The sequence below is a fragment of the Heteronotia binoei genome, chromosome 9, assembly GCF_032191835.1.
Source record: "Heteronotia binoei isolate CCM8104 ecotype False Entrance Well chromosome 9, APGP_CSIRO_Hbin_v1, whole genome shotgun sequence".
NCBI classification, from domain to species: Eukaryota; Metazoa; Chordata; class Lepidosauria; order Squamata; family Gekkonidae; genus Heteronotia; species Heteronotia binoei.
Window position 1 is genome coordinate 61,102,351 of NC_083231.1, and position 24,877 is coordinate 61,127,227.

Consider the following 24,877-nt stretch of genomic DNA (forward strand, 5'->3'; position numbering starts at 1 on the left):
GTCGGACGACAATCATCAGGTGCCACAGTATTTCTCAAGGACAAGAAGCAGAGGAGCAGTTGCTATCGACGCTCTAAATTCAGACTGGCCGAAGACTCTATTGTATGCCTTTCCTCCGTTCCAAGTCCTCCAAAGGTTTTTGCAGAGGGTCCAGGAACAGAAAGCAGAGGTGATTGTGGTGGCCCCCTTTTGGCCTCGGAGAGCCTGGTTCCCGGAACTGCAAAGACTGTCAATAGTAGAGCCATGGCAGATTCCTACGAGGTAGAATCTACTTTCTCAGGGCTGCCTGCAGCATCCACGACCAGAAATGTTTCAGCTCACTGTTTGGAGATTGAGCGGCAGCAGTTAGTTAGGCTAGGTTATTCCACTCCAGTAATAGACACCATGTTGTCCTCTAGAAAGGCTTCAACTAACAGAAGCTATAATGTCACTTGGCAGATTTTTCATGCCTGGTGTGGGGTTAAAGGGGAAGATCCTCTACAGGCCTCGGTCTCTGTGGTGTTGTCTTTCCTACAGGAGGGACTAGAGAAAGGCCTTAGTACCAGTACACTACGCAGACAGGTGGCGGCCATAGCAGCAGTGAGGGGATCTAAGAAGGGCAATGCTATTTCAACACATCCACACATCCCGAGGTTTCTGAAGGGGGTGGCTTTGATTAATCCACCGCAGGTACATAGATTTCCATCGTGGAATTTGAACACGGTGTTGAAGGCGCTCTGTGGCAAGCCCTTTGAGCCTATGGCATCATGCAGCCTGAAGTTGCTCACCTTTAAGGTGGTATTCTTAGTGGGTATCACTTCGGCGCGTAGAGTGTCAGAGCTTCAGGCTCTGTCCATACATAAGGATTTGTGTGTATTCCACCAGGATAAAGTTGTGCTCTGCACTGATCCGGCCTTTGTGCCAAAGGTGAATTCCCGTTTCCATAGGGCAGAGGACATTGTGCTTCCCTCTTTCTGCCCTAATCTGGTTCATGAGAAGGAGAAGGCATGGCACTGTCTGGATGTTCGTAGAGCCCTTAGCTTCTATCTGGACAGAACCAAGGACTTTCGCCGGTCTGATTCCTTGTTTGTTTCTTTCAGGGCTGCAGACACTGGGCGCAAGGTATCGGCCTCCACCATTAGCAGGTGGATCAGGGGGTGCATTAGTGAGGCCTATAAGGCAACAGGACTGGAGCCCCCGGTAGGGGTGACGGCTCATTCACTTAGAGGGGCTGCTACTTCAGCGGCCTATAGGGCTTTTCCGTCCCTGGAGGTGGTGTGTAAGGCGGCTACTTGGAAGTCCTTCACTAGGCACTACAGGATTGATAAGGTGGCCTCGGCTGAGGCTGCATTTGGAAGGAAAGTCCTCCAACACGTGGTCTCTGGGCAAAGCTGAGAGGCCCGCCCTGGGACACGGCTTTTTTACGTCCCAAGAGTAAGGACTGGCCCACTCCTGGGACCACTGGAGAACGGAAGATTCTTTTCACTTACCGTGAAGTCTTCCTTCTCTGTGGTCCCGGAGTGGTCCAGTCCTACCCACCCAGTTGTGTCTAACTGGTTTCAGCTTTGACCTGGGACCTCGGGGTTGGAAGTCGTAACTGAATCCGGTGTAGTACACTGTTAGGTTTGGGTTTTTTCCGCCATAGAGTCCTTTAGACAGGGGCTCAGGATATGTGTAGGAGAGGGTTGTGTTTTTGTTCCCTGGAAGTTTCCTTTCTCCTATTTATGTTGGAGTTATACTTAGGGAGGTGTGGTAGCTGGCAGACGATCTGAGTTTCTGAGGATCAAGCACCTCCCCTCCGGGTCAAGTTTGTTAAGCCCTGCTGTCGAGAAGGAGGAGCTATGATCCCAAGAGTAAGGACTGGACCACTCCGGGACCACAGAGAAGGAAGACTTCACGGTAAGTGAAAAGAATCTTCCGTTTTCTTAATAAAAAGCAGTTGTCATGTATCTCTGTGTTTTGCCATCCAATTTAAACTATTATATTGGTGCTATGTGCTAGCTTTAGGCTGTAGAACCAGTTCACATGCTATATTCTAAATTATGGCCCTACTCCCCTAAATTTATTCCTGTTGAAGTGTGACTGTATAGTACATGTGTTCACAATCCAGTTATCTGAATTCTGTGCAACAAAATCCATATGTCCAGTCTGCTTCCTTCCTGCTCTATGATTCTATGACTGGAAGCTCAAATGGTTAAGTGTCTCCTACCATGCTTGCCAGTTGTAGTCCTCCTTGAAGAACTGGGATGGTCCCCCCTCCCCTCATTCCTGTCCTGGTATCTTAACGAATTGATTTCATTGCAGATGGAGTTATCCCAAAGAACCCTCAGAAGCTCCCAGCTAGTCAATCATGCAGCTGCCTGCCTTCTGCCCGGGAATTAATAGTAGTGCATCTTTTAATCTTTAGGAGCCCATGTCCTTCTCTTGAGTTTGAGTGGGTTAAGGGTTCTTTGCAATTTTGTGCTGAGGGCTGGAGAAATTCAGAAAGTTGCAAAATGATGTTGTGCTAGTGCTTCCATCCTGGCACAACAGGGATAGAATCCCCAAATGCTGGCATTGTCTTATTTATTTGTCTTGGATTTGTTCTATTTTAGGGAATGCTACTTTTCATATGAGTACTAATGGCAGAGAAAGCCTCTGCAAGTGCTGCTCTTCTCTTCTCTCAGAAGTTTGTCTAGTGGAACCATTAGTGCTGTAGTGGCACTCCAGATTTGGAGGTTCCTCCCTCTGTGTATTAAGTTGCTCAGGGCTGGTAAAAACTGATTTATCCAGTTCTATCAGCACTGCTTTATATTTTGGTTTTAAACTGTGATTTTAAGGTAAAGATTATATGATCAATTTTATTTTCATTCTTTTTGTGGTATGTAAATCTACCCCCCCAAAAAACAATGAGAATAAATGTAAAAAAACAACCACAACATTTCATTAATAAAGATAAATGGATGGTTGAGCCAGTCACAGCTTGCTTTCCTAGCTGAAATTGTCCATTGTTTCTTTGACCGTAACCTTCTCCCTAGAGATTTTCATTTCCACCCACTGTCAGTATTCTTTCCTCGCACCCCTGTCGCCACTGGCCTTTATGGCCTGGGACCTGCCTACCTTAGGGACCATCTCTCCCCACATGTTCCCCAGAGAGTGCTGAGATTGGGGTCTCAAAACCTTTTTACAATCCCTGGGCCAAAGGAGGCCCGTCTGAAAGTGACCAGAGACAGGGCCTTCTCGATTGCAGCTCCCTGTTGGTGGAATCAGCTCCCGGAGGAGGTGAGGGCCCTGCGGAACCTTGAACAGTTCCGCAGGGCCTGCAAAACAGCCCTCTTCCGGTTGGCATATAATTAATTGTTATCGGAATGCCTGAACATTCAAATCTCGAACATCAGATTATTCAATACTGGAATATTGAAGAATTGATTTAAGGAAGGTAGCATAGTACATACTGTAGTGAGTTTTACGTGTTTTTATGTATTTTATAAGTATTTTATGTATTTTATTGTATAATTATAATTATTAATGTATTATTAATGTATTTAAATTGATTTTGTTAGCTTTTTGTGTTGTGAGCCGCCCTGAGCCCGCCTCGGTGGGGTAGGGCGGGATATAAATAGAATTAAATAAATAAATAATAAAACTGAGTCCACCTCAGTTATATTTGATCTCCGTTAAGACGTGTTTTGAAGTTTCCCGAATGGTGAGACTAAATCTGGAAATGAAACCCAGATATGGATGAATCCTTATATAAATACAGCAGGTTGTTTTTGTTTGCTTCCAAATCTGGGTAATGTTTGCAAATTCTCTATATAACCTCTTTTACTCTTGCTTTTCAGACAATAGCACAGTGATGGTCTTTGATCCTTTCCTTAGTTTGAGGGCAGTTGGTTGCTAGGTATGCAAATAGGGCTGAGGTGTGGATTGGTGTTATGTTTTAATGACATTGACAGGTACACCATTTAAGGAGGACAGGCAGTGTCCCTCACATGTGCCTACACCACATGTGATTTTCTGGAAAATATACATGTCTAACCAACTCCACTCTCTATGTACGCCGAGTGACATAAAAAAGGGAATATGTGACTGGTATTCATTCCAAAGGCACAAACTTTTGCTTCAACCCACTGGGGCAGGGAGGGGAGGGGAGGGCAGTGTGAGTGGCTGTTTTGCTGTATTGATAACACTGCTATAACTACTTTGATGAGCTGCAAAAAGGTATTAATTACAACAAATGCTCTTAGTGTAATCTCATTTGTTCAAAAGTAAACCTTGGGACCCTGTTGACTTTTCAGCTGTCCTCTTTCCCCCCCTGTTCTTCCTTGGTGAGGAGGGAAGGCTCTGATGGCTGCCGAAGGCTGTAAAAAGCAGACAGAATTCCTTAAGCAGTTCCCAAGAGAAGTGGTCCATGAGATGTTCTGCCCTGGCAAAGGGTGGTCTTGTTACCTTCCTCTCTGCTCTCTGACAGTCTCTCCCCTGCTTGTGCCAGCAAGGTAGTTCCGGAGATGTTGGAGAGACTGACTTCACTCGCAGGCACGTGGCCATTCTGCAAAATCTGAATGAAGTGACAATACATACATATGAAAAATAGAAAGCACCTGATAAGGAGTGCATTCCAGCTCTAATGTTTACTTACAGTTCTCCAGAAACACCATGAAACTTTAAGGTAAAAAAGCATGACAAAAGGGAGGGGGAAAGCGCAAGAAGCAATTAGGCATTTTGCAAAGGATCTGTTAATTTATTCCTCCCAGTTGTTTGAATTTACTTGTAGGGATTTTTGTAATTGAAACTGCTGTTTGAATTGCTCTTCACCATAGGTTAAGAGTGGTCAGTTTTGCAGCTGATACCAGATCAGTAATTATGGTCTTCACCTGAGATTATGTGTGCTTGACTTCTTGCAATCATTGTAGCAATGTAATTGTACTTTATAGTTCTCACCTTTCTCACTGAGACAGGGTTATGTAGGAATTTGAAAACAAAATGTAAAGCATTGCACATATGTTAAACAATGCAGAAAATGGTATTGCATAAACAAAATGGGAGCAGGATAATATGTACAAGAAACAGTTAATACATATTGCCCACAGTAGTATAGTCTACTGTCCCATTCTCTTATAAAAAATGACTTCGTTGTTTGAATTGGTATATTTATTTGCTTTATTTACAGCCTGAGAATTAAGGCAGAGTACAGGATAAAGTGGTAAAATTGGACAGCATAAAACAACCAATAGCACTGATCTTATGGGTTTAGATAAAAATATGGAGCACAGGTCCATCAGTGGCTATTAGCCACAGTGTGTGTGTATATATAAATTTTTTTGCCACTGTGTGACACAGAGTGTTGGATTGGATGGGCCGTTGGCCTGATCCAACATGGCTTCTCTTATGTTCTTATCTCTAGTTCTGTAATTCCTAGTCCTAAAAATATGCTATCTAAGGCAAGATATGCTATAACAGTTCAGAGAATGGCTGTCAAGGTAAAAGACAATGCAATAAAAGCAAAGTAATAGCTACTCTAATCATTGCTGGCAACTGCACTCATATTCCTTTATAAAGGAGCCCTTTACATTAGCTTCATTACAGCTGAAAGGTAATATTCTGATCACTCAAATAGTTCTGAGGGTCATATTTGTTAGAGAATTTTGCACGCAGCAGAAAACACTGAAGGAGAGGGACAGGCAAACACAGGAATTAATAGACAAGAGAGATAACTGTATTCAATGGTAGAATATATTTACCAAGACTAGTATCCAATATTCAGAGTCGTTGCCAGGCCAAGGTCATACACAGTAATCAGTACACACTTCAGTAGATAACAGTATACACCAGTAAATATACACAGCACGATCCAAGCACAGTAGCATAGGATCCAACACCAGCAGTGTTTGCTGCCACCCAGACAGTGAGCCTCACAGTACCCACAATCCTTACAGGCAGACAGAGCAGGCTCACTGAGCTTCCCTAAGTACACGTACCAATCATGCAAGCTCACCAGAGGTTGCATCAGCTCTGTGAGTCAGCACAAAGCCTAATTTCAGGTGAGGTCATTTCACCTTACCTCAGTAACAGGTAAAAGCTGGACCATGATGCAGCATGACTCAGCATGACATTGCAGAAACAACGTTTACTATCACTAAGACGGAGTCAGTCAGCCATTTTAGGACTGAGTTCCAACAATATTGAAGCAATGTTGGTGAGCCAGTTTGGTGTAGTGGTTAAGTGTGCGGACTATTATCTGGGAGAACCGGGTTTGATTCCCCACTCCTCCACTTGCACCTGCTGGAATGGCCTTGGGTCAGCCATAGCTCTGGCAGAGGTTGTCCTTGAAAGGGCAGCTGCTGTGAGAGGCCTCTCCAGCCCCACCCACCTCACAGGGTGTCTGTTGTGGAGGAGGAAGGTAAAGGAGATTGTGAGCCGCTCTGAGACTCTTCGGAGTGGAGGGTGGGATATAAATCCAATATCATCATCCAATATCATCATCATCATGTGATGTCATGGGGCAACACACTTAGGTGAGCCATGCTGTGTACTTTTGACCTAAACTAATATTCTTTAAAAAACAAAACAAAAACCTTTGTTTTAGCTTTTTGTGAACAGCACGCTTAAGGTGGCTTCCACATGCAAGAGCTGCAGTACTGTTTATTATTAAAAACAGAATAAAAATAAAAAATCCCTAAAAACTGCCACACCAAAAACAAAAGCCAGAAACCCGTTAAGGTCTATGGGTGAGCTGCCCGAAATTGTAATGCTGTCAGATTTCAAATGAAGGGCTAGGTGCAGTCTGTTTATTTTTTTTGGGGGGGGGGGGTGGTTTACAGGCACTTCTACTGAACACTTAATCCCTTGAAATTTTTCAGATGCTCAACAGGAAATGATTCCTCCCTTTAAAAAAAAAATCCAGGGCATGTGGGGTTTTTGCTTATCACTAGCTGAAGTAATGTTTGCATTGCAGTCAATGAGCCTGATCCACTAGGGAAGCTCTTCTGTGCAAACCTTGTACAACTCCTACTCACTTCTTGGGGGCTTGCCTGAAAGAGATTCCTGGTGGGTTCTTATAATCTTGGATGATGTGGTGTGAGTATTAAGTTTCAGCTAAATTGTTACACAGGTTGAGAGGCCATCATCTTGCTGGTGCTCGTGATAAGAATGATGAGAAGCCAGTGGTCTCCTATCTGCGAGGGTAACTGCACTTTGTTTTGGGTTCTGAATGTGCTCAGTCAGACAGTTCGCTGAGCTGTTCGGCTGATTGACCAATAGGTCGCTAGACTAATTGACCCTGTCACTTTATAACAGAAACACTTGCAAGCAAAAAAATATTCCTGCCAACAAAATTGCAAATGAAAAAATTCCACCAGAACTTTGAATATCTTCTGTAAGATTCAGTCATCAGAGGGTTAGAAGATCATTTACTGGATGTGTGAATGAGATTAGTAGTTACAGCGTGTTAAAAATTGACGGAAGTTTCTCTGTTGAGAATTGTATTTTCAAATAGTTGTAGAGTTAGTTAGGTAGTTAGCTAATATACCCATGTCCCATTGCCTTATTTGTCATGTTGCTTGCCTTTATTGTCTATTTCTTCTGATGCAAAGGCAAGAATGTTTGGCTGGTGACCACACTGTTGTAATGAGGGTGGAGTATGTTTGTCATTCTGTAGGGATGGCTGATTTCTGAGCCAGTATTCAGAGCAGTGCATCCGGGTGTTCAAGAGCATGTCCCCATGAGTATCTTAGTACTGTGCACTGGTGGAAAGCAATTCCACTAAATGGACTTTTTATATGTTTAAATTCTTGAACTATCAATGTGATCCCCTTTTAAATTTGGTTACCATGGTGATGAAAGTATCACCTTTTAATGTTTTTTTAAAGCTCATCATGTTTCTTCTGCCAGGAAAGCAGTGTCCACAAAAGCATTCTCTGGTATATAATTTCGTCTGTTTAAATAATGTTAAGTGTCCCATGGAAAGTAACTGCTTTGGTTTGGAAAAGTAAAGTGGGACACAACTATTTTTAAGTAAATCAAATATAGCAATAAAAATAGAAATAAGTTCGGAGGAACTTGGAGATGACATGCTTGGGTTCCTTATACGCCACAGGGAAGTGATCATTTGCTTCCTTTTAAAAAGCAAAATTGCACCTGATATCTGAAATGATAGTTTAGTTGACTGGAAAACTAGCTTACAGATGGTGGCTTTTTTTTTTTTAAGTCCCTTAGATTTGTAATGAGGGGGAAATGATGGTATGTTTCACCTAAAGTAAGAGAGACAATGTGTAATAAGGGATTTTGTGGTTTTACAGCTCAGTGCATGTGTTTGAAAGCTGTTCTCTCAGCATCGTGGGTGGCAGGTTATGCTACCATATAACGTATTGTAGTTGGCTCTCCACACTTGTCAGGGTTAGCGTTCAACCATTCGGAAAATTTTCCCATTGTTCTAGCATGTGAACCAAGACTAGCGTTGAATTCCCAATAACTTGCCAGGGGGAGGAGGAGAGAAACAGTTTAATTAGAAAGCTTGAGATTTGATTACTTTTGTTGTTGTCTTGAATATGTTTTATATCATTCAAGCCCTTAATCTGTGAACACAATCTGTTTACAGTTGCAAAGCTGAAAAAGCAAATCTAACACCACCGGGCAACCCCTTCAGCAGTCTTAGAGCTATTTTGTATACTCCACTCTGCTTTTCTTCAGCATTGGCTCTCCATTTCCATCTTAAACATGTTTGCTTTAGATGGACCATAGCTTTTGGCAGGTTTTGCATTTTTAGCAAATAATACTGTTTCTAGCAAGAGTTGCAAGCAAAAAAAAAACTTTGTGTGAGGTCCTTGTAAACTGAACCTTGGGAACGTTATGTTTCAGTATTTTCTCCTTTGTGCTTCTTCCCTATTCGTGTCATGGTTATAAATTATATAGTTTGAAATGAAGTATTAAGAACGTTCTATTTTGTGATTCTTTTAAAAAAATTAGAAGGGGTGCTGATCTCTCTCTTTATGTGCCTGGCTTTATTTTCTTTTTACCTGTTGTTTTCAAGGCTGGCACACAGTGAAATAAGCAGTTATGGCACTGAAACTCCATTGTGCCAGGGCTTAATCCAATAAAAACAGAATTACCGCCTGCTGAGTTGTATGCCGTGTGCTTGTGTGAACATCAATGTCTGCCGTTCACACACAATTTTTCCTTCAAAGTTTTCTCTTTGGAATATTGGAGAGTGTACTGAGAGGCTTTTTTTGGCCCTTGGGCTCTAAAGGTTGTAGTGAATATTGTTAAGTTTGCTTTGGTAGGCTCACTAAATGTATTTCACAGATGATCATTACTACATCAAAAAAAGGAAGGAAACCGAGAGAGATGAGGGGTTTGGATTAAGTAAATAACTATTGCGTCAGGAGAGAGGAAAAAAAGCCAGATGCTCCTCTATTCTGTATTTGTTTTTTCTGACTTGAAAGGAGAAAAATTGAAGGAGTGTGTGTGTCTGTGTATGTATGCGTGTGGTAATGGGGGAAATGATAAATTTTAAATATTGACACATAACAGTTACAGATATTAGTCATTTCATTTTAGGCAGTGTGTACTTTGGCTGGGTGATACTTTTAAACAAGCATGGTGGCACTCTGCACTGCAGCTAATACTCAGACCTGGCATGAAAATGGTCTGTGTGATCAGCTATATTTCACAGTTGATAAGATTGAATGTACTAATAGTTTCCAATGAATTATATGGCAAACTTAATTGTAAATGTTGAATTAATGCTTTTTTCTTTTCTTGTGTATTTGTGTGTGTGCGTGTGTGTGTTTTCCAGCTTCTTATTAGAGATGCTGGTATAATAATAATAATAAATTTTAATTTATATCCCGCCCTCCCCGCCAAAGCAGGCTCAGGGCGGCTTACATGACATAGTACATTGTACATGATACAACAATAAAATTCAAAGCAATTTGCAATTATATACTATCAGTTAGCAAATGTTCTGTCAGATTCAACCTTAAATAAAACTGTAAATAGAATAACAACTTATATCATGCAGTTAAGAATATCATAAAGAAATGTTGAATGTTAAAGAAATGTTATATGAGTATTGTTTCTTCAGTGACCTCCATCCTTTGCCTGTTGTTGGTGAAATAACAGTCTTCCCAGCCTGTTAGTTCAAAAACAGATACGCAGAGACCAAACTGAAAATTTGAGAGTCACTGATGAAGAGTTCATGTCCAGTCCATAATACTGGACCTGCCAAAGGCAAAGTGGACATGGCTCTAAGACTTCTGTAGGAAAGGAAAAGAAAGGTCCCCTGTGCAAGCTGCAGTCATTTCTGACTCTGGGGTGACATTGCTTTCACAACGTTTTCACGGCAGACTTTTTACAGGGTGGTTTGCCATTGCCTTCCCCAGTCATTTACACTTTTCCCCCAGCAAGCTGGGTACTCATTTTACCGACCTCGGAAGGATGGAAGGCTGAGTCAACCTGAGCCAGCTACCTGAAACCAGCTTTCACTGGGATCGAACTCAGGTTGTGAGCAGAGCTTAGGACTGCAGTATTGCAGCTTTAACACTCTGCGCCACGGGGCTCCAAGACTTCTGTAGAAGCTGGAAGCAAATACCTGTTGGCTTACATTCTATTAAAAATGCCCAGCATGGGAGGTGGGAATAGGTGTAGCCCCAAAGGGTTTTCTGATTGTGTGCCTTTCCTCCCAGTTCATACAAGTAAACTGAGTGGAAGCTACTTATTCAAACTCCACAACTGGTGAGTTTTAGCATATCCTCATTCAAGCATCATAGTATGCTGCTTGCTTGGTATGTATCCCTGCTCTGGTATACATCCTAAAGATTATAAGAGCAGTGGCCTTGCCTTAGTGTGGTATTCTGATTACTTTGTTAACATAAAGTTGGAAACAATACAGATGCATATTGCAAACAATACAAAAAACACGACATATGAGGTGGAGTAGCCCCTTGATCTGCTCATCTGTAGTAGTCTTGATGTACTGCTCAATTCTACAGATGCAAAAGTACTTTATTGTGAGTGCTTTTTTTTTTGGTAGTTGCTCATTTTGTTCAGGAAATCTGTCTAGACATAACAAACAATTCTGAAAGTAAATTATGATGTTTCTTTTTGCACTTTCTTAATCTGTTTCCATTTATATGATAATAACAGGACAAATGGAATTAGCAGAGATTGGAAGTGAAATGAAATTATTTTCCATTAGTCTTGCAGACCACAGTGTGGAAAATGTTGTAGAACAAATTGCTAGGAAATAACTAATTTCCTCTTAGCCTTTCGACCTGAACTTTTGTTGTTGTTGACTGGACTAGAGCATAACAAAACACCTTGGGTTGAAGAACTGTTATCACAGATGAGTTTATTCACATATTAGAGAGTCCTTTGGGCTGCCAGGAGGACTTTGGATCACATGTGCAGTGGGAGTATTGTGCTTCCCAGACGTGCATGGGTATGATTCATATTAGGACCATGGCAGCACATGTGGAGAACATCATTTTGTTGTTTACTATTCACTATATTGGGAAACTTACATGAGATGATGGCTACAGATCAAATTTCCTTTCCCTGGGGCCATTTCAGGCCAAGAGAATAGTTATAGGAAGGGAAGTGAAGCCCTGTCACTATGCATTGGAGGGTCCTGCTTCTAATCAGACCTGGAACTCCAGTGCACATTTGACCCAAGGTCCTTGTGGTGGCAGTGAGCACTTTGTAATTTGTGCTGCAATCCAAAGGTATCTCAGATCTGTAGATAGGCATATAGCTTTGGCGCAGCTCAATCTTATGCATGCTTAATAAAAAGTTAGCTCCATTCAATTCAGCTGATTTACTCTCTAATGGTAATAATGGTTCATTGAACTGCAGCATCATAAGCCTGCCCAGTGACGTGTTGATATAGCCAGTGATATGAATTTGTTAACCTGAGTGAAGCTGGTACATCAAATCTGTCTCAGTATGCTACCTGTCGGTTATAAGAACTGAAGAAAGGATTCATGTTTTCTGGGGAAGGAAACCTGCAATAGCTCAAATGTTTGTTTAGAGAATTATCTTGTCTGTAGGGAAGAGTTTGTGTAATCTTTGGCTGAAAAAGCATAAAATCACTAGACTGGACATGTTGTCATTTCTGAATCAGTCCAATATGATGATCTATATACACATTGTCTGTGAAGAAAAGAAATTAAATCACTGCATGAGGTATTGTCTAAAGTTTAATCGATTGTTTTTTTGTTTTTGCCTACTGTGTATGCTTGAGCCCCTTCCTAAACGATTACATTTGGAAATATGTGGCAGTCCAAACTAGACCTCACTTGTACTATTTGATAGCACTACTGAAATTTCCAGAGGTGTACTGTAGCTTTTCGGTAAGGCCTCTGAAGTGTACCATTCATTGTTTTTCTTATTTTGAATGCTTTACAGCTGGATTATGCTGCATAAATTATTCCAGTTTAAGTTGGCTTATGTCAGTCTCACAGGCTAATTGCTTTAGCATAGCAGTTCCAAAGCAGGCAGGTAGATCTCTTAAATGGAAATAAATGTGGAATACATTTCTGAGCTGTATCACTGAAATTAGGTTTGAAGGTCACTCTTGTGCTGGTTTGAAGGTCACTCTTGTGCTGAGCTGTATTAAATATTTTCATAGAGGACCAATTAGATCTGATTAGAATAAGACAAGGCAGAGAAAGAAACAAATGGCTGAACCCTAATTATATAATATATAATAATAATAATTTTTTATTTCTATCCCGCCCTCCCCGCTGGAGCAGGCTCAGGGCGGCTCACAACATAAAACACACATTACATCAATTATACTTATAAAACATGGTTAAAGCAATTACAGAGTATTAAAATTAACATAACAGTATGGCGTTATAAACAGGTTTCAATAAATTTCAGAAGTAAAAACGTTTCAAGAATAAAAGCATTTCTAGCAGCATACCTAGTTTTGTCACAAGTTTTTTCGCTAGTTGAAGGCCATCTTGAAAAGGTGGGTCTTACAGGCCCTACGGAATCCCTCTAAACATCGTAGGGCCCTCACCTCCTCAGGGAGTTGGTTCCACAGTAGTGGAGCAGTAATAGAGAAGGCCCGGTCCCGGGTGGCTTTCAGTCTGGCCTCCCTTGGCCCAGGGATATTCAGCTGGTTTTTCCCAGATGACCTCAGTGCCCTCTGGGGCTCATATGAGGAGAGACGGTCCCTTAGGTAGGTAGGTCCTCGGCCATATAGGGCTTTAAAGGTAATAACCAGCACCTTGTAGCGAACTCGGTATGCCACTGGCAACCAGTGCAGTCCGCGCAGCCCCGGCTGTATGTGCTCCCACCTTGGGAGCCCCAGCAACAGCCTAGCCGCCGCGTTCTGCACCAGCTGCAGCCGCCGAATTCGGCACAAGGGCAGCCCCATGTAGAGGGCGTTGCAGTAGTCCAGTCTCGAGGTGACCGTAGCATGGATCACTGTTGCTAGGTCGCGGCGCTCTAGGAAGGGGGCCAACTGCTTCGCCCGACGAAGATGAAAGAACGCGGACTTGGCAGCGGCCGCTATCTGTGCCTCCATTGATAATGAAGGCTCCAGAAGAACCCCCAGGCTCTTGACCTTGTGTGCCGCTTTAAGCTGCACACCGTCAAGGACTGGCAAGGGGATTTCCCCTCCCAGGGCACCGCGACCCAAGCACAGGACCTCTGTCTTCGTTGGATTCAACTTCAGCCCACTCAGTCTGAGCCAGCCTGCCACGGCTTGCAATGCTAGGTCCAGGCTTTCTGGGACGGAGCCAGGCCGGCCATCCATTAGCAGGTAGAGTTGGGTGTCATCAGCATATTGATGGCACCCAAGTCCAAACCTCCGGGCAATCTGGGCAAGGGGGCGCATATAGATGTTAAATAACATTGGGGAGAGAACTGCCCCTTGTGGGACCCCACATACTAGTGGGTGCCTCCGGGACCGTTCCCCCCCAATGGCCACCCTTTGTCCCCGTCCTTCGAGGAAGGAGGAAAGCCACTGTAAGGCCAATCCCCCAATCCCCGTGTCGGCGAGCCGGCGGGCCAGTAACTGATGATCGACCGTATCAAATGCGGCCGACAGATCCAGCAATATCAGCACCGCCACGCCGCCTCGATCCAGATGCCACTGGAGGTCATCCACCAAGGCGACCAGCACTGTCTCCGTCCCATAACCCGGACGGAAGCCGGACTGGTGAGGGTCTAAGGCGGAAGTGTCATCCAAAAAACTCTGCAACTGTAACGCCACTGCCCTCTCTATAACCTTACCTAAAAATGGTAGGTTCGAGACCGGCCGGTAATTTGCCAATTCGGCCGGGTCTGCTGTACTCTTTTTTAGGAGAGGGTGGACCATGGCCTCTTTCAAAGATGTTGGAAATTGCCCTTCCAAGAGGGATCTATTTATGATATCCCGTATAGGATATCTAAGCTCCCTCTGGCAGGATTTGATTAGCCAGGAGGGGCATGGGTCAAGGTCGCAAGTTGTAGGGCGTACAGTTGAGAGGACTTCGTCGACTTCCCCAAGACTAAGCGCGTCGAAGTGATCCAAGATAACACCAGAAGACAGGCACGGAGCCCCGGGTTCATCTACTGCATTCAATGTGGCAGGAAAGTCCTGGTGGAGTGACGAGATTTTATCTGCAAAAAATTTCGCCCTCACAGCCTATTTCCAATTCTTTCATGTTTGGTCTGCCTTGGGGCAGAGTGGTCAGATTCTCAATTATCTTAAATAATTGTGCTGGGCGCGAATTTGCAGATGCAATCCTAGCCGCAAAGTATTCCTTCTTTGCAGCTTTGACTGCCATCTCATAAGACTTCATAAACGTTCTGTAGGATGTTCTCGTCGCTTCGTCACGAGTATGCCGCCACCGCCTCTCTAGTCGTCTGAGTCCCTGTTTCAGTTGGCGTAGCTCCGAGGTGTACCAAGGAGCCAGCCTACTTCGGGGGCGCAGAGGACGCCGGGGTGCAATTTCGTTGATGGCCCTGGATAACCTGTCATGCCAGGTATCTACTAGGTCATCAAGGGAATTGCTAGGGGGCCAGGGGTCCCGCAGAGCCCTCTGGAACCGCTCAGGGTCCATCTGACTCCGCGGGCGAGCCAAAATAGGCTCGCCGCCTGTACAGGGTCGAGGGGGCGGACCCACACAGGCCTTAAGGGCTAGGTGGTCCGACCATGGCACCGCTTCTACTGCGATACCGTCCATCAGAATCCCGGACGCAAAGATCAAGTCTAACATGTGTCCGGCCTGATGCGTGGGAGTGGTAAATTGGGAGAGTCCCAGTGTCGCCATGGAAGACACTAGGTCCAGCGCCTGATTGGAGGCCGCGTCGTCTGCATGGACGTTGAAGTCACCCAAGACCATAAGCCTTGGGAACTCCAACGCCCAGCCCGCCACCGCCTCCATCAGGGCTGGTAAGGCGCTGGCTGGTGCGTTAGGCGGACGGTACACCAGCCAGATCGCCAACCCCTCCCCCACTTCCCACGCTAGACCGGCACATTCCAAGCCATCGATCGTTGGGGCCGGGAGAGCCCTAAAGGAGTAACCCTCCCGTATGAGTAGCGCCACCCCTCCCCCCCGGCCAGTGGTCCGTGATTGGTGAAAGACCGAGTAGCCCGGGGGCGCCATCTGGGAGAGAGCCACCGTCTCTCCATCCCGCACCCAGGTCTCGGTCACGCAAGCCAGGTCCATATCCTGCTTGAGCAGGTAGTCCCTAAGGATTGAGGTCTTATTATTTATGCAAACAAACAGAAAGAAATTGCTTATCTTTGGCAAATACTGAGTTTCAGATGATGTCAGATAAATAACAACCATCCATACTGTGGAATTTTTGATAGGACTAAAATGCCACATAGACCAAACTATGAATCAGAACATCTCGTCTGCAGCCTTTCAAAGCACCAGAATCAAAGAACAGGTAAAATGTAAAAAGGAGCATAGAGAGCAAAGAGCTTGAGGTGACTTGTCTTCTGTCATCGGCTCACAATTTCAGCTAACTTTTGGGCTTACTTCACTGAACAGCAGGACCAAGGACACAAGAAGCTAATACTATGTTAAACCTTTATTTGGTAAGTTTGCATTTGGTAATATTTCAAAACCTGGTTTCATTATTTGCAATATTGCATGTGAAAGAGAAGCTTGATAACAGATTATTTACCAAAACAGTGAAACAATCTCCAAGCTGTTGAAGGATACTAAATCTGGTAATTACTGATTTTATATGTCTCTCTCGGCTTGGCTTCGCGAACGAAGATTTAAGAAGGGTGCAATGGTCCACGTCTGCTGCAGGCTCGCTGGTGGCTGACAAGACCAATGCGGGACAGGCAGGTCCGGCCACAGTGGCTGCAGGGAAAAGTCTGATTTAGGATTGGTGCTGTAGCAGTGCGATTCTTCCTCAATCTCCTTTTGTCCTCAAGACCAGCTGTGCGTGCGTTCTCAAAGGAAGAGACAGCCTGGTGGATGGTGTGTCTCCATGCTTTGCGATCTGAGGCTAGGTCAGACCACTGGTGATGGTTGATGCGACAGGTGCCAAGGGATTTCTTCAAGGAGTCCTTGTACCTCTCCCTCCTCCTTAATGAAGAGTAAATTGTAGGGACTCAGATAAACTATTTCGTAAATGTTATTCTCAAATATATTTGATGATAGTGAGAAGAGACTATGGCTCAGTGGTAGATAATCCATTTGGCGTGTTAAAGATCCTAGGTTCAATCCCTGGATTATCTGGTTAAAAGGAACTTGGAAGTAGGTGATGGGAAAGACCTCTGCATGGAATCCTGGAGAGTCACTACCAGTCTGAGGTGCCAGTGCTGATCTGGATGGCCCGACGATGTTCTGATTTAGTATAAAGTAGCTTCATGTGTGCATAGTGTCTGTAGTGTAAAACTGCCCCACTCCCGTTATGCGTTACTGTTGTGTTTATCAACAGAAAGTCTGCTGCAGGACTAGCCCTAGTAAACCAAATTAAGCATTAAGCAAGTTGTAATGCATTTTAGTGAACTTCCTCTTTTATTGATCATGAGCATGTGCATGAGTGAGACATCCCATATGGCTTAGCTAGTTTGTTGGCAGCACTTAGCTTGTTTGTTTGTAGCAGTTCCCACCGCTGAACAGGAGGCATTTCCTGATTCATGGTTTGAGACCACAGTCCTTGCCTCTTGATTTAACTTTTCATACCTCTGTTGCCTGGCACCTGTTACATTTAATTCTTACCCTATTTGTTTGCTATTATGTTTTTACAGGTGGTAATTATCCTATCAAATTTGTTTGTAGTGCCTTCAGCAATTTTGGCTTTAATGTCTCACAGCTGTATCATGCATGCCAATTTTTCCTACCTGGGCAATCAATATACAGTTGCTTCCAGTTATGGATATACCTGCCAAACATAGTCAAGCATTTTTTTTAACATCTGATATTCTGACATTTTTATTCTTAATGTAAGAAAGAGATTTGAAATAAAAGACTACTGCTATAAACCTTCTATGGAGTGTGTTTCTAGCTCTTGTCATTTTTCTCTTGGTGGTCTTTTCTTTTTCTGCACAATTCTTTCTTCAGAAATGGCTGTTGAAATATATTCATATTTGGCATTTATTTGGAGCTGGACTGGCTTCCTGTCGACTTGTTGGGAATGTCTGTTTTAGCGGCTTGAGCGAATAGAAAGCTCTTCTGACCTAATGGACTGAACTAAGCGATGTCTTGACCATTTACAGGAGGTGACTGATGGTGGCCACACAGTCACCTCCCTAGGTGGTCGTTGCTTCACCAGGGCATACGAGCCTGCTTTTCACAGTGAGTTCTTTGACTGAACTTACTTCTGCGTTTCTTGTAAAGCTTCTCTTGTGGTGTCCCTCCTTTTGACTCACTTGGAATTTCTGAAGTTTCTTTTGGATATGCTTCACTTTCTAGCTGGAACTGGTGCATCATTGCTATTAACTTGTTCTCTTCCTTCCTAAGTGAAGAGATGGCAGGCACCCAAAATCTGCTACTTCATGTGTTGACAGTTCCAGTTCAGGAATTGCATAGCAGCCTGTTGAGGCCCAGTCCTTGTAGTTATGTTGTGGTGCATGGGTGGGAATCATGGTGGGAGTTATAAAAGTTAGAAGAAGGTATTCTTTCTTTTACCATTCATGAAGAGTTGCATGTGTAGTGTCAAGGAAGTGCACCAAAGCAGAAAAGGTTTTTCAGTCTGATATCTGCATAACTTGGTGCATTGGTAAATAAGAAGAAACAGTGGCTCTCAAATATTAGATTAAGGAGTGGTGCATTTGATTTGTTTCAGTTTATTATTGTTACTACAATCCCCAAGATCAGCAGTCAAGAATATCAGCCATACACAATAGACACTGTGTGCATAAAATTGATGTTCTGTACAGAAAATTTACAATTAATAATAATAATAAAATTATTAAAATACTCAACCATCTTTTTCTGCTTTGTTGAACATGCCAGAGTGCAGAATCTTGCTACTTCAAGGATAGTTTCATTTGTGTTTTTCTGATTTTCTAAAATATTTGATTTGAAAGCAAAAGTCAAATGGAAAGAGTGTTTTAAAGTTCAGGCTGCATATATTCTGTAATAAAAACTGCAGTGATGAGAAAAAGTGAATGGAAGGCTGTGAATGCAAGATACAGCAGGAACAAAAACAAATTAAGATGAATAATTGGGAGCCTGGCTGCACTGAAGGAAAGAGGTGCTACAAGCTGAAAAGCATGGTAGGCTGCTGTTGAAGAGAATCTTATCTCAGCATAGCAGGAGTTGAGGACCTGATTGTAGTGAATGCATCCCCCAGATTTCCCTGATAATGTTTAGAGAAATGTGTGATATACCATCATTGTAGTTTAATTTATTACAGTCTCAAGACCAGACCATCACTCACTCTTTGCAAATGAAGCCAATGTACTGGAGCAGAAATAAGGAAGGACTGTACATGGTGACACACTGCACATGTGTTTTGCCCAGATGTTACTTGGGATATCCATGGGAGAACACTGGTTTGCTGGTAACACATTCTTTTAACGTGTAGCTGGGCCCTACGTGTGGCTGCTTCTATGGCTGTTGGAATCAAGTAACTATCTTTATGCCTGACCTGGATAGCCCAGGCTAGTCTGCTCTGATCAGATCTCAGAAGCTAAGCAGAGTTGGCCATGGTTAGTATTTGGATGGGAGGCCACCAGGGAAATGCAGGACTGCAACACAGGAAGGCAACAGCAAAACACCTCTGTACATCTCTTGCCTTGGAAATTGTATGGGGTTACCATGAGTCAGCTGCACCTTGCTGGCACCCCCGAAAACTATTTTTAAAGAAGGGCCCTGATTTTTCACTCACTCCTTCATTAAGCAAAGACTTGTAGAAACTGAGCGAGAGGCAGTGTTCTGTCCTGAATCTTGGAGAAAAAGGATGGAGCTAAGAATGAGCTGATGTTTAACTGTGGGGAGTACTCCAGAAAAATATGCATTGAAGTTTATTTCAAAGTTTAAGGACAAAAACAGCATGAAATGATCATTCAGGATATCCAATGTTGCTTAATCACTAGGTTTGATATCTCTAGCTCCTTGTTGGGGTATTATTAACGGCATCATACTAGATTAATTGAATTAATATTTTCAATTTAAGATAAATGAGTGTATGTACTAACACCTGTCAATAGCCTTAACTTAAAACTCGGTAGAGAAGACATTTGCAGTGATTGTATCTGAAGGAGGTGTAAGCCAAATTGCCCTCAATGAGAGGTAGGGGAATTAAAGTGGTGGGCAACTATGGCTCAGCGGGATACAGAACCTATGTATACAGGAGATGACCTCCAGAACTTCCCTCCAAATAATGAGGAAAATGTTTGGTAAAATATAGATGGTTTTTATTAGAAAAATCAAGCATACAAGGAAATAATTCATTCAACATTCATAAAGACCTAAGAAAATTAGAAGGAAATTGATAAGGGTAACATGAGGGTAAACACAGACAAGGTGATACTTTATCTATCGTAGTCTTCAGTTGAAGCTCCCAATATTGATGAAAAAGGGAAGGGGGAGCAAGACAAGGCCAGCATATCTTAGTGTTGGGGGCCCAAAACTGATCAGGTTTTGGGGGTGGATCTATACAGCAGGGTAGGGATACTGTCAGATGTACACATGAGGAACCATGGGTCAGATCTTTTAAGGACTACCATGTACCCTTGGGGTGAGATCAGATGACCTGTGACACGGGTCAGGTGGGCTATGATGGGACATGTGGTCTGTGACCTCAGAAAAGGGGAAGCTCTATGATGATGTTTGGAAAGTAACAGGGATTAATTAATGGGCTTAGCATAACTGAACAAACTTATCTAATGTGACAATATAGGGCCAAATTGTTATCTAAAGTGACACCCAATCTACACAATGGTGTTGGTCTCCGGGTCTGGCTTGGTCTTTGTCATTGACTCATCTTGGCTGGCACAGTCTTTAGCTTAGAATGGCTGGCAGGATGCACTCAGAAATAAAGCTTGATTGCTTTATGAAAATGTCCAGGTTGCACATTGAGTATATAGGTTTCGTGCTTGGCTCTCATGGCATCCCAAAGATGCAAGAAGATGATTGCAAATGCTGTCAGCCCTTGTAATGGCTTCTGTCAGGAGGGCTGAAGACATATGAACATATGAAGCTGCCTTATACTGAATCAGACCTTTGGTCCATCAAAGTCAGTATTGTCTTCTCAGACTGGCAGCGGCTCTCCAGGGTCTCAAGCTGAGGTTTTTCACACCTGTTTGTCTGGACCCTTTTTTGGAGATGCCAGAGATTGAACCTGGGACCTTCTGCTTCCCAAGCAGATGCTCTACCACTGAGCCACTGTCCCTCCCCTGCATAGCTGGACAGCTCATTTCGGCTGCACCATCTCTTGTTCTGCAGAGCCAGGGACTTGCACACGATAGCAGGCTGGGAGTCCTTCTTGCTGGGTTAGAGCCTGTCTGTGAGAGCAGCGCCTTGATGACTGAGGCCCAAAAAGCTCACATAGGCCTGGCAAGAAGCTGGCAGCTTGGCCTGTGCCCAAGTGTAGATGTGTGAGAAAACTGGAAGTCCAGGCATCCTGGCAGCTGGGCCAGAAAACACAATGTCCATACATGAATTAAGAGGGGACTTTGGTTCACAGAGGAGAATAATAATGTACAATCACAGGATGCATGTTTTTTGTTACTTTCTCCCATTACTGTGTGACTACCATTCAGAAATCACTGAGCCCATTTCCGAGAGAATGGATTTTTAGAATAGCTGTTATCTCCAGATTTTTTTCTTTTTTCTCGAGCAGGAATGCACATGAACACAGTTCTGGGTGACTTGGTGTCAGGGGGTGTGGCATAATATGCAAATGAATTCCTGCTGGGATTTTTCTACAAAAAATCTCTGGTTATCTCAACTATTTGTAGTGACAGAAAATGATCTAGTAGTAGCAATTCTGAACATGTTTATGTATATGCTAGTTTCATTAGACATGTATGGAAGTTTAGCTAGAAGGACCACCTGGGAACCCTGTGTAAGTTGTTCTGAGCTCTTCGAAGGAAGAACAGTTTATATATTTTAAAAAATGGCTGTATTTGTACTTGCGCTTCTGTTCTGGATGACATAATTAATATCTCTCTTAAAGTCTATGGACTTTTAACTATGAAAAAGCTAATACAGATTGTGAAAGGAATCATTTTGTGTGATAATGCTGCATTACAATTCTCTGTGGTGTAATCATGAACCCTTAGAAATGAAACCAGTGATGCAATTGGCTTTAAATGGAACACTTGAATTGGTGTTCATTTCTTACATTCTGCAGGCTGACAGTAAAGGCTGTTGGAACAGCTTAATAGCTATAATATCTGAGAATATATGTGCTTTGCAATAAGTGAGGTGATTCAGTTTATTACTGTATAGTAAAATAGTTATTCATATTTAAATACAGAGGGGATTTGTTTAAATCAAATTTCCATCTACTAACTAATTTATTCAGTGAACAAGTGTATGCACGTTGGTTGCTGTTACAGTTAAAACATATATCTTTGTAACCCAGTACTATGCAGAAGCATAATCCAAAATGTCTCATGATGCAGTACTCATGTACTTTATACTGCTAAATTTATATTTTCTTATGGAAGTGGTTATGAAATTAAGGATTTTGGTGTGGCTCTATACATACAATATGTACACACATTAAATAAGATCAGATACTAGAAAATTTATGGTCAGATCTTTCCAGAACCAATGCCTGGTGGTAGTTGGGCAGAATAGTGTTTTTACATGCGATTGAAAGTAAATATCCATGCTGTTTGTTTGGTGGGATTTAAAAGTGAAACCTTGTGGTGAGTTGTTTTACTCTAAGCCAATTAATTTCACTTGGCTGAGAGTCAAATAATGGTTCTTAGGACTGCACTGTAAATATTTATAATTTGTACAATAATTTGCACAATGCGTAACCCATTGATCAAATCATATACTTTTTTCTTTTTCTTTTGTAATGAAAACCAGCTTTCATGTATAAATGTGTTTAATAGTGTTAAGGGGTTTAGTGTTGAGAGATTATAGGTGTATATTTAATGCAGTGAATCTCAAATTTTTGAGGTAGAACTCACTTTTAAACTTTTTGAGATTTACTTGGGAAGAACTTCTATGTTACTTTCCTCTCCCTAACATAAAATGCAAGAAATTTCATACATGTTAATATTAAGCAATCTTATATTTTGTTGTCCATGTTTAGTATTTATAGGTATAGAGCATTACTGAGCAACAGGCTGTATATCATGGGCATTTCACTTACTATGCAGAAGAAAACCTGAATTTAGTCACAGAGTTTCTTCTCTCAGCTCACCCCATGACCCATCTGTGAGAGTGGTGCATCCCACTTTTGTGTCCATACTTTGAGCACCATTGACTTAATGTATCTATGTTACATTCAAATATCACTCTAAACCAAATTATTTTGACAGATTAAAAATAACATTTAAAAATTATTTTTACTGTCAGTATCTTTAATCTGACTAAATGTCTAATCTTGCCCTGCATAATAAAAAAAATCAAATGATTACTACTATTGTGTATCTAAGACCTGATACCTGAGTTTTCACTTCTGCTTCACTTCTCAGCCTACTTTCTGTTGTACCAAGTTCAGTTACTAGGTACTCATGTAAGTGGTCACGTAGATCTGTTTCAATTGATGTTTCTTTTCTCTTTTTCCCTCCCCAGCAACTTGAATTAGTGGAACCAAGTGGTTGGATTCATGTGCCCTTAACAGATACTCACAAGAAACCTATTCGCACTTTTATGATACAGATTGCTGTTTTAGCTAATCATCAAAATGGAAGGGACACTCATATGCGACAAATTAAGGTTTATACACCAGTGGAAGAAAGTTCTATTGGTAAATTTCCGAGATGTACCACAATTGATTTCATGATGTATCGGTCAATCAGGTAAACAACAGATAATTTTATATTTGTGCCATTGTATTTTTTTGTAATTTTTTTGAATAAAGGCTGAAAATATATATGTTACACTATTTAGTGACTTTTAGCTTGACAAGCGTATTTGGAGGTGTAATTTACTGTTACATAAAATAGTGTACTAAAAAGAACTTCCATAGCATACAGAGCTATCAAGGGCTACTTCTAGAGGTGTACAATTCAAAAATTGATGTTTTAATTCTGTACTGGGAAATTGGGAAGGGCATGATTATCACTTCCATTAAACATTGGAACATTGTTATTGTTCCAGGAAGTTGGGTGCCAGGGTGTGCTTCTTTTACCTCTCTCCTTTCTTCTGCTGCAGGGGCAACAGAACATCCACATGGCAGTTTCCCGCACCATTTTGCTTGATTAAGTCCCTCTGACTGCTATTTCTCTCCTCCTCAATGCCACTGGAGGCTTTTTTTTGGCTGTCTTAAAGTTGTTATATTGTTGTATAATACTATAGCAATATAATAGTCATTGTCCTTTTAAAAATGGAAAAAGGCCTCCCATGGTATGGAATGGTGCTAATGTGGGTGCAGCCTGTGAAATTGTGCACATTCCCATTTTCAGGGCATGTAAACTGCAATCTTTCCTAAAAGGTTGTATCAAGTCTCGTTTGGGAAAGGTCATAACAAAACAGAAAAACCTGGATAGTGGGACAGCATCATGTGTATATACTTTAAAAAATAATCTTCTAGTTTGAATGCTAAACTGGAGCAAAAACCTCCATGTGGAAGAAAACAAGGCTAGTATTGTCTATGCTGACTGGTGGTGGCTCTGCAGGGTCTCAGACAGGTCTTTCACACAGCCTGCTTCTTGATGCTTTAAACTAGAAACTGGGGATTTGATGCTATGCCTCATCCGTTACACACTTTGCAAGATGCAAGGCAAATATAATGGCACTGGTACTGCATTTTACAGGGACAATTCAAGTTGGGCATTTCCTGAAGACCTAAGACCAGAAAAGGACCAATCAATCCAACAAAATCACCATTCTCATTTTGCCTGACCTATCCAAGAAAATCAGTGGGAACACAAAGGACTTGCGAATTGATAATTCTCTTCTCTTTTGGGTTGAAGGTCTCCTCAGGTTATCTTGCTTACAAGTCTCTCAAATCCCAGAGATAACACTTGTACACCCACTTCCACAAACAGGATTATTCATACCTCAACCCCCAGATCAGTCTAAACATTGTATGCAAATAAGATTGGGATAATATAAATTTCTGCATGAAAGCTAAAAGACCTAGCTTAGCTCTGATGGATCTCTGAAGTCCTAATTCAAGGAATTCTCAGTGTGCTTTATGAAAGTATAACTAATCTTCTGATGCAGACTATGCCTTTATTCTGGTGTTTGACCCTGATGTTTCTGTCCCTAGTTGACTTCAAAATGACATTTGGGCATTTTTCCGGCTATCCTATCAATTGGGGGAAATAGGAAAAAATAGGTTTGTGTTGTGTCTACTTAGTAGTGTTTTATTAACTGCCTTT

General features: G+C 42.3%; 1 protein-coding gene across 5 annotated transcripts in view; it reads left to right on the top strand.

The window, feature by feature from the left end:
- ANAPC10 (anaphase promoting complex subunit 10) overlaps nucleotides 1-23,424 on the top strand; it is a 47,993-nt gene extending 24,569 nt beyond the window's left edge. For all 5 annotated transcript variants that reach the window (XM_060246697.1, XM_060246701.1, XM_060246698.1 and 2 more), the window contains exon 5: nucleotides 23,124-23,424. In XM_060246697.1, coding sequence (XP_060102680.1) covers nucleotides 23,124-23,354 — 231 coding nt within the window. In that variant the 3' untranslated portion in view covers nucleotides 23,355-23,424. The remainder of the gene's footprint in view (nucleotides 1-23,123) is intronic.
- Nucleotides 23,425-24,877: the final 1,453 nt, after the last annotated feature.